At 32.2% G+C, this 11,031-nt stretch overlaps 1 protein-coding gene across 1 annotated transcript; it reads left to right on the top strand.

The window, feature by feature from the left end:
* Nucleotides 1-4,595: 4,595 nt before the first annotated feature.
* LOC127254850 (11-beta-hydroxysteroid dehydrogenase A-like) lies at nt 4,596-8,174 on the top strand. The gene is made up of 6 exons (XM_051280160.1): nt 4,596-4,903; nt 4,979-5,171; nt 5,254-5,339; nt 7,123-7,254; nt 7,332-7,496; nt 7,584-8,174. The coding sequence occupies exons 1-6, from the start codon at nt 4,715-4,717 to the stop codon at nt 7,890-7,892; spliced, it is 1,074 nt and encodes a 357-aa protein (XP_051136117.1). The 5' UTR covers nt 4,596-4,714; the 3' UTR covers nt 7,893-8,174.
* The last annotated feature ends 2,857 nt before the right edge of the window (nt 8,175-11,031 follow it).

Below are 11,031 nucleotides of genomic sequence, written 5' to 3'. Positions count from 1 at the left end.
CCACGCAAAGCTGAGTGTGTCGGGATTGCAGACTGGCCCCAGGTCAACATGAGTCCTTTCAGAACGCTTCTGTCCTCACTCACACGCCCCTTGGGAGACTTCCCAGGGGGTCACACATTCTCAAATTGCTCTAGAGCAAGCACGCTTAACTCTAGAGTTCTTTCAGTAGGGCTTCCGGAAAGGAATGTGCACATTGTTGATATAAATAGTCTATTAAATCCATTTAACCCCTATTCAATCACGAATGGCCTGACACCAGCTCATCTATGGGAGTTGGCTTAATACCGGCTCAATTCCAGGGGTATTACACCTTACTTGTTTCAAGGTTCAGAATTCTGCAGTCTTTTGTTCCTTATTCATACCCTATAAATTTCCCTTTATTGTTTTTTTGCCAAGTTTAGACTTGTGGGAGTCTATATTTAAGGCAATGCAAAGGCACCCAAATGCTCTAAAGTGCTTCAATTAAGGTTGAACACCATACATTATTTGATATGGATATTTTCACACAAGTATCGGTGTTGGCAACAAGTTTATAAGGTATGTCGTTGAAAATAGGGCCTCTCTCCAAAATGATGTGGACATATTTGAATTAAACAACAAGTTTCTCATTACAGTCAATGGATGCTGGTGTATTCTATCAATCCTTTCATTTTGTTGATAATTGTAGGAATATGACTTATGATGTTGAATTTCACTTCCCTACATACATCTTGAAAATTGCAACTGGTGAACTTAGTTCTATTATCTGTTTTTACACTCTTTACTTTTGAGTTGAATTGTGTCTCCACCATTTTCAAGAACACAGAGAATACAATAGTAGTTTGTGATTTTAACTTCATCAAGTATGTCTAAGTAGCCTTATTGTGATCATCTACTATAGTAAAAAAAGTATTTACTTTTATTTGAAGAAACAATGCTATATGGACCTCAAATATCCAAGTGACTTAACTCAAAGCAACTAGGAGCACAAGAACCACTTTTATTAAATTAACATGTTTTTTTTTTTTTTTTTTGGCGAAGTGATAAGTATCACAAGGTCTATGAACTAACAATATTTTGGCCACAAGCCATATGTTTCAAGAAATTTATTATATGGGTATCCAAGTCTGTAATGCCAAGAAAAATTCTTCTTATTTGCCATGATCTGCAAGGATGAATCCAATAAAAGATGATATAGATCACCCTTGAGCTTGCCTCTGCCTAACTTTTCTTCATTTCTTTGGTTTTTTATGAATCATAAACTTCATTGATAAGTTGGAACCAAAGCACAAGTAATGCAAAAATATTAAAAAATACTTCAATTCAGGAATAAGGTAAGCATTATGTAAGGTGATTGTATTATTTAGCTCAATATTTTCTGCATAAGTAGCATCTTGAGTAGTCCAATTTGGTAGGTGTATCTTGGTTGGCTATTTCAGGGGCTCCAAGTATTTTAAGTGAGCAGAATTATTGTTAACATGACATGTTGCCGCCCCTAAATCCAACATCTAGGAACTATAATTTTTCGAGTCATTTGAAATATGTAAGCACTATTTACCTGAATGGTCAATTTCCCACATGTTGAGAACTTCAAGTGGTGTTTTCACATTCTCAAAAGCTTTTTGAATTTTCTTTTGAATCAATTTTGTGAGAGCATCAGTATTCTAGCTAGTAGTTTTAGTTGTAGAGGTACTTTCAACAATTATTTGAAAGGTTACCTCAGTGTTTGAGAGGTTCTCTTTCCCTTCTCTCTTTCTTTTATCTTGAATGGGTTTAAATCATTATGGAGTGTCATGAAGTTTGAAGCAAGTGTCCTTGCTATGGTCTATTCTCTTGGTGCTCATAAACCAATTACCTTTTATCCATTTTCTTCTTATCAAGTGTCTTAGCAGCAGTCATGTCGTTGCTCATCAGTATTATAGGACTTGAATAGATCATTAAATCATAAATTTTTTTGTTGTTTTTCAACAATTGATAAGAGTTCCAAATATTATGTTCAAAGAAGGTACGGAGTCTTGCATCAGTATCTTGCTTCTTATTGAGTCATACATATTATTCAATCTTTTGAAATAATCCATAATATCCTGCTTGTTCAAATATTCCTCTATTTCTTTCTTTTCTTCTCGTATAGAAGCAACGCAATATAGCTCATCTTTGAGTTTGGTGGATAATAGACTTATACTAAGATGATAAGATGGATGTAGTTCCAAGTATGCCATAGAGGTATTAAGCACATCAATAAGTTAGAGCTTAAGGCACTAGACTTGGACCTCGATGACACAGATGATGGATTAGTTCAATCTGTAGCCATTATGCAGTCTGTATGATATCGAGGGAGAAATTTGAACAATAGAGTAATCACCGCAACAGATGATTCAACTCTGATACCATGAGATAAGTGAGGAAGGCGATTGGAATTTTATGAATCGTATTTCACTCACCGAAGCATAGTACAAATATATACATACAAGTATAACAAACTAACTGAAGAAGAAAAAAGAGTCTAGGCTTAGCAAAAAGAAAGAAAAACATAGGACTAGGCTTATTTTACAAAAAATATAAATAATAGGCCCAAACATGTGAAAAATATACATTGTGAAATTCTTCATCCTGCTTCAACTTCTTCCTCATTGCATAAACTCTGATTAGTAATGTTTTTTTTGTTTGGTTCTTGGCACCTTTCTAACAACTGGGATTGACCTGAGCAAAACGGACAACGTCAATCTCTGACCCCTTATGTTTGTCCAGCAAAGACGAACAAGTGATTGTCTTCTTGAGACGATATATTTTGGCTTAGACCAGATGTAAAATGACCCAAGTTAACCAAGCCGCAAGGTGGAGGTTGGCACGTCACTTTAGCCCTTGAGACCCACCGGAATCGGCACAAAGAAGGGCTTTGAATTCTCAACAAAAATTCTTGAAACTCACTAGAATAAGTTGCCGGCTCTCATTCTCTACCCTCTCTATTTATGACACTCGGTTTTGATTTCTATTTCTGAATCTAACTCATTATCACTCACCCAAAATTCTTACTTATAAGAGCACAAAAAAGAAACTACCTAACGAACCAATCTAACAACTAAATAAATGGGCCAAAGGTTAGGATTGCGTATAAAGGTTTGGACTTAGGGTTAAGGAGTAGACTAATTAATTATATTTATTAAGGGATTCGTTAGGTTAGATCTCGACCTGATAATCAAGGGGTTGAAAGGTAGTCACTAGACTACCCTATCATTTCCAATGTATAGTATATTTGATATTATTAATATTCAAATATGTATAAATATATACATATTTTCTTTTATGTATAAGATATAGCTGCTGTTAAATATTATAATCGGGAATTTATTGTTTAAAAATTATGGATGACAATGGATTCGTGTAAACTCAATATTTGATTTGTATTTAACCTATTTATTTAGGATTAGATTCAATTATTTGGATATCGGATCGGGTATGAGTCGGATATTGTGTACTTTTTTTAGTTCTAGTCGGATCTCGAGTTTAAGGGTGAATTCGACCCGGACCTAATTAATATATTAGTAATATATAATTATATATAAAAAAAAATAATACTTTCTAATAGTTCTAACAATATAAATTATATTAAAAATATTTTATATTTTTACAAAATTTATTAAAATACATAAATTCAAATATATATCAAGTCTAAGAATTATAAAAAAAATTGCAAGCATGTTGAATCTATCGGATCTTGTTGGATATTATTTGGATCCAATTTGGGTATATATTGTTGGATTCGGATATAGCCGGGTCCAAATCAGATCTAAAATCCGACCGGACTTGACCATCTCTATTAAATATATACTCTCTCCCTCCCACCTATTGTATCCGATTATTATAGATACGAGAATTTAGATAAAATATAATTAATGAGTAATTAATAAATATATTAGTAAAGATAATTATTATATAATAAAATTAATTATAGATTAAAATTAAAATAATATAATTAAGATTAAAAATATATAAATTATAAAATGTGATAAATATATATAATTATATTTTCTCAAAAAAAATGACAAACAAATTGAGACAAACTAAAATAAAAATAATAAATAAAACAGGTGGAATGAACGAGTAATTTGTTTCCATATATTTCTTATATATATATATAATTAGGAAAGCTTATACTCCCTCAGTCCTAATACAATAATTTTATTTATTATTTTTGTCCGTTCAAAAAATAATAGTCTCATTTCGATAATTAATTATATTACTATAAAATTACCCTTCATTTTTTATTATTATTACGTAATTGTCATTACTTTTTACATTAATATATTCACAAGGACAAAAAAAAAAACTTTTACTTATTACCAATATAATATTAATATTTTTTAAATCTCATGTCAAACAAAATTCAAATTATAGTTTTGGAACGGATGAAGTATTTAATTTTTTGTGAACCAGATAAAAACGAACCTGGACCGGGACCGATCGACCGCTTGTCCCGCAATTTATAAGTTTGTTAAAAGGAGAAACGTCATCCAAATACGTGTCGTCTCCTTTCCATGCAGAGGTGCCACCACTCCTCCTTTACTTTCTTTCTATAACAATTTATCTGATATATATGTCTATAAAAGTTATTCCTCCATCTCATCCCAATCCCATCCCGATCGAGAATTAATTGAATCGGTGGCGAACGCGATCGAGAAATTAATAAAGTATATTAATTAATTAATTATTAGTGATAGTGGTAGGGGTGGCGGAGATGATGGATGCAATTATTCACACGTTCCTCGACTTGGTAGCTCCTCCCTTCACCTTCTTCACCCTCCTTTTTGTCCTTCCGCCCCTCCGCATATTCAAATTCTTCCTCTCCATTCTGGGCGCCCTTTTCACCGAAGATGTCGCCGGCAAGGTTGTCCTCATCACCGGTGCCTCCTCCGGCATCGGCGAAGTAAGTCTGTCGTCTCTCACTCTAAAATTTAATTAATTATGATTTAAAATTAATAAATTAATTAATTAATTGTAGAGCGTTGCGTATGAGTATGCCAAGAGGGGGGCGTGCCTGGTTCTAGCTGCCCGGAGAGAGAAGAGCCTGGAAGAAGTGGGCGAAAGGGCTCTCTATCTGGGCTCGCCGGAAGTCCTCGCCGTGCGCGCCGATGTCGCCGACCCCGACGACTGCCGGAGCCTCGTTGACCGTGCTATCAATGCCTTTGGAAGACGTACCGTACCATGATCAATTATTTATGATGGCTAATTATTAATTACATGTAAATTATATAATAATATCTTTTAATTTGGCAGTGGATCATCTGGTCAATAATGCTGGAATCATGTCTGTCGCTATGCTCGACCAAGTCCATGACGTCACTGATTTTAGAGAGATTATGGTACTCGCTACTCTTCTTCTTCTTCTATTACACTACACGTACATGCTGGTGCCGATTTACAAATTAACATGAAAATTAAATATATATTTTCTTCTTACAAATTATATCAAAAATATTTGATTTGATTTGTTTGTTTAAAATTTGAGTTTGAAATATTTTTTTTTTGATATATATAAACTATGGAAAATTGTTTTCATAATATAAATATAACATTTCGTATTAAATAATTACTATATCCGTCCGACCCACCACATCATTGATTCAGACTTTTTATTTCCGTATGTTTCCATAATTTATTATTTTTTTTTATAAAATATAAATTATACATTTTAATCACACTTTTTTTTTATTTTAATTAAAGTATTTAATTATTTTAATTTTAATTTTAATTATTTTTATACCGTAATTTTAATTAGTTTAATTTTAATTGTTTCACTTATATCTTTTTTAATTAATTTTTATTTACTTCTGTGTTCCACTAAAATACAAAAATCAGTTAGTTAGGAGGGAGAAAGTGATATTTTATAAATAAACATATAATATAATATTATAGTATATGTTATGCAACGATGCTTATGAAAGTTTGATTTTGAATAATAATTTTTTTTGCTATAAGCTCTTAAAAGATTTGGGAGTGTTCGAAGAAAAAGTTATTTAACTCGTCACAAAGCTAATTGATATCTTTTGTAAATTACTTTTCTGAAAGAATTTTTTAAACTTAAAAAAGTTAATTTCGAAAAAGCTAAAAGATAATCTACATCGCGTTTTAGATTTTGTTTATTAATTATTTATGCTTAAAAATTATTTATTTATTTCATATATAAATATATTTTTATTGGAGTATTTATTAATTATTTTTAAATTATTTGATTATTAAATTATAATTTTATTTTTTGTAAATTTAAAATAATTACTATTATTAATTGTTATCTACAAATTATTTTATTTTGTAAAATATATAAATCTATTAAAAATAAATCAAATAAAGAAGACAAATATTATTAATTTATTTATATACATTTATTATATAAATCTTACATTAAAATTTAATAAACAATAATTAATATAATAAAAAAATATATATGAATGATTCTTTATTTGATATTTTACATAATTTTTTTAATTAAAATATTTTCTTAGAAAAATAAATATTTTCTATTATTTTAATAATTAATTACAAAAATTTCCATAAATTTGAACAAAATTAAATATTTAAAAAAATAATATATAAATATTTTTAATTGTTATTTTACGTATAAATAGCTAATTCTCAAACAATTATTTTATCAAATATTTTAATAAAAAGTAGCTAATTGAATCAGCCAGCTAAACCAACTAATTGAATCAGCTAAGTGGTCAAATTTCGACAAAAGCACAGCCTTGATATTTTAATTTAAAATTAAAAATAATTAAATAAGATTTTGATATAATATTTTAAGAGGGAGGAAAAGAAAACAAACTCCGAACCACATGAGTGTGTTTACTTGTGAGGTTTTAATTTTGAGTTTTAATTTTGAATAGCAAAATTTTGAATTAAAATAATTGTTTAATGTAATATAAATATGTGTTGATGTGATATTTTGAATTAAAATTAGATTTTAGTGTAATAAAATAAATAAAAATTAAGTTTTTTATTTGATTTTTTTGGAGGAAAGAAAAAATAAAACAGCAGAATTAAAATCTGGAGTTAAATCTGACAATGAAAGACAGCCGTAGTAGATCATTATAGAAACTTTTATATAGGGAGAGATGTGAAAGTGAAGCTGCAATGAATTGGGTGCAGGATATCAACTTCTGGGGGTCAGTCTACATGACCCGCTTTGCAGCTCCATACCTGAGGGCTTCCGGAGGCCGCATCGTCGCAGTTTCTTCAGCGGGCGCCTGGCTGCCTTCACCAAGAATGAGTTTCTACAATGTAACCCTAAAACTAATTAATTAATTATATCACTACTTCCATGGATATACATCATGAATTGAATCAATGGGTTGCAGGCTAGCAAGGCGGCTCTGTTCCAATTCTACGAGACGCTGAGAGTCGAATTCGGCGGCGACATAGGGATTACCCTAGTGACCCCAGGCATCATCGAGTCCGAGCTCACCCAAGGCAAATACTTCACCAGCCAAGGCAGACTCGTCGTCGACAAGCACATCAGGGATGTGCGTAACCTAATTTAACCTAACTAATAGATTTATGATCAACGATGTAATGTATGTATAACAACTACAAATTTACAATTGGTGCAGGTAGAAGTAAGCTTAACTCCAATCGAGAGCGTGGAGAGGTGCGCGAAGGCGATCGTGAAAAGCGCGGTGCGAGGAGAGGCGTACCTGACGGAGCCGGCGTGGTTCAGGACCACCTTCTTCTGGAAGGTATTCTTCCCCGAGCTGGTCGAGTGGTTGTACAGAGTCATGTGCGTGAGCGGCGGAGCCATTGATGGTAATGAAGATGATGAGGTTGAGGAGCCGCTGGGGAAAAGGGTTCTGGACTATACAGGAGCCAAATCAGTGCTTTACCCGGACTCCCTCGACGCAACCGACCCTAAGACCGACTGACTCATCACAATTCAGTTCAATCGCGAGTTGGTTTTGGTTGGTTGGTGTTTTTATAAGTAGAGTGATACTAGTGTCAATAATAAATTATATATACCAAAGGGATGAGTTGAACTTGAACGTGTTTTTGTTTTAAGTAGGTATATTTTGTGATATCAAATTTGTCCTCTTTTTTCTCTTGGTGGAAGACAAGAACAGCGGCCCATGGATCATGTCCTAAAAACAAATCTTATCTTTCTATTCCTACATATATATATAGTGTGTATATATACATACATTCTTATATATATAGTGTGTATATATATGCAGTGTGTATGGAACAGAGGAACAGGGTTCTATCCGGGACAGATGATTCTGTCTGGAATAGCAGAAATTAGCGGGGATCTATAGTTTTTGACACTTTCCTACTCTATATATATCGTGTATGTATGAGACAACAGGACAGAGTTTCATTCGGGACAAACGATCCCATCTGGAACAACGGAAACTAGCGGGGACCTTTAGTCCTTACACTTTTCTATCCTAAATATATAGTGTGTATGGGACAATGGGACAGGGTTATCCTACATATATATAGTGTGTATGGGACAATGAGATAAGGTTTCGTTCAGAACAGACGATCCTGTCTGGAACAACGGAAACTAACGGGGACCTTTAGTCCTCGACACTTTCCTACCCTACATATATAGTGTGTGTATGGAACAATGGGACATGGTTTCGTCCAAAACAGACGATCCTGTCTGGAACAGTAGGGACCTTCAGTCCTTGACACTTCTTGCCTTCAAAATTTAACCATACATGTATGTAACACATTTTGAGTGGGTGTAGGGATGTGAGGTCCTAGTGTCATGTACAAAACGAATGGTCGGAAAGAATCGACGTGAAATTCCAAAGTGACAAAGAGAATACTAAGAACCAAAAGCTTTACCAAGAACCATGATTAGTGAAGAGGTAGAGGCTATTTAGAGAATCTCTCTTGGAATATTTTGGAACTCTCCAGAAGGATTTGGAATATCGTTTGGCATTGAAATTTATTTGTTAAACGTAGTCTATGTTTATCTCTACGATTGATATTTATACTATAGTAGATAGAGTTTATCCGATCCAATAGTAGATAAACTTCCTTTGTTTCATATTAGGTTCGATAAATCATACACTACAAAAAAATAGTATATTTGTAACGGAATTCCGTTCCTAAAGTTCACGTAGCTAACGTAATTTCATCCCTAATTTTGTCTCTAATATCATTAGTAACGGAAAAAGTGGATTTAAGAACGAAAAAATTTTATTACAAAATTGATATTTTTTTGTAGTGATAATGTCTATTATTAGAGGAGCTACTGCTCGACCATAAATCACCAGAGAGCAATTTTTTTGTACGTTTGTGTTGGCCGAGATTGGATTAATAGGATTTTCAAAGGTATTAAAGAATTAATGAGTTAAAGGGAAGACATTTGAAGCGAGATTGAATTAGCAGAATTTTCAAGGATATTAAAGAATTACTTATGGAAAGGGAAGACTTTGAAGCGAGATGGGATTAACTGGATTTTCGATCAAAAAGTATTAAATAATTTGAAGAGGGATTTTGGGGATTATTAATAATGATTTACATAAGATTTTGTTGAAATCTAAACTTTCAAAAATTCTTGAAATTTGAAGGTATTCAACAATTTATAAATTTTAAAATATGTGAATTTTAATTAAAAATTATAAAATTAAAAATATTAATATATAAAAATAGTATTATACTATAATTATTATATATTATTAATAATTTATTCATATATACGTTATTTTACAAAAGTATAATACCCCATATATATATAGATTTTTATATTTTTGTATTTTTATTTAATTATTTGAATAATATTTTTTATCTACAAATATGTTTAATATAAAATTATACAAATTGTATAAATTAATAAAAAATTATTTTATAATTCTAGAAAATCTATATAAATCTATAAACAATTCAATCAAATCTATAAAAATTCATTTAAATGAATACATAAAATCTATCAAACACTACATAGACTCTATAGATTTTCTAAATCCACAAATATTCATAAACTTTTTAAAATTCAATAAAATATCAAATGAATACACCCTCTTAATTACGGAGCGAGAGGGAAGACATTTGAAGAGGGACTTTTCGACTCATTACAAGTAATATCAGAACTCTCAACTACAAGTAGTATCAGAACTCTCAACTACAAATAGTATCAGAACTAATTCTCTAAGAAATGACGGTCAACAATAATGACACTATGTGCCTAAGAGAGAAAACTGCCAAACTAACGATGGGCTAGAGAAACGCAAGGGACAAGTTTGTCAATTTTATTGGAAATGCTAGAGAAAAAACTGTCAAAATAAGGATGGACTAGAGAAACGTAAGGGACAAGTTTGTCATTATGACAAGGACTTTAGAAAATAGATTGATTAAGGTAGTTGACCACATGTGACCATCACGATTACTTTAAAAAGGTGGAGCAACATATTTGTGAAGTCAAGGAAGTTGAGGTCTGTAAAAAGATGTTGTCTTTGGTTAAAAGTGAAATTAGACGATACAGAAGGTCCCGATGCGTTAAAGGCTAAGGTTGTCACGCTTAAAGAGGATCTTACCGAATAACCTTGAACTTGCAAGGTACAAGGTTAGAATTGCGAAGCTAGAAATACCTAAGGTTGAAGAGTCTTCGAATGTCCAAAAAAAAAGCTAACTGACTAAGGAAGACATTAGCCAAATTGAGGGTGAGGAGCCCAATGGGGGAATGTCTCATGCCAATAAAGCTTTACTAGAAAACATAAAACTAGAACAATAGATAACTACATCTACAATATGGAACAATACCTTGAGGATGTGGGTATCTTCGGACATGAGGCCAGGGTCCGTATTGCCTCTTGATAATTGAACAGATTGGTTTACTCCTCGTGGAGGTGGAATGATGGTATAAAAGATGTTGAAGAGGACATCACCATATAGAGAGAAGTTGGCATGAGCTTAAAGTGGAGTTTGTACTAGTTGATACTAAAGAGAGGACATGGTCTTGAATTCGCCGACTAGAACATTGAGACGGTCATCTGAATGAATGCATCAAAACATTTGTTGACTTGCTACTAGATATGCTGAGCAGGTCTGACAAAG

This window comes from Andrographis paniculata, unplaced genomic scaffold, assembly GCF_009805555.1.
Source record: "Andrographis paniculata isolate CXL003 unplaced genomic scaffold, ASM980555v1 Contig52END, whole genome shotgun sequence".
In the NCBI taxonomy this organism is placed as follows: Eukaryota; Viridiplantae; Streptophyta; class Magnoliopsida; order Lamiales; family Acanthaceae; genus Andrographis; species Andrographis paniculata.
This window is presented reverse-complemented; position numbering and strand designations above follow the sequence as displayed.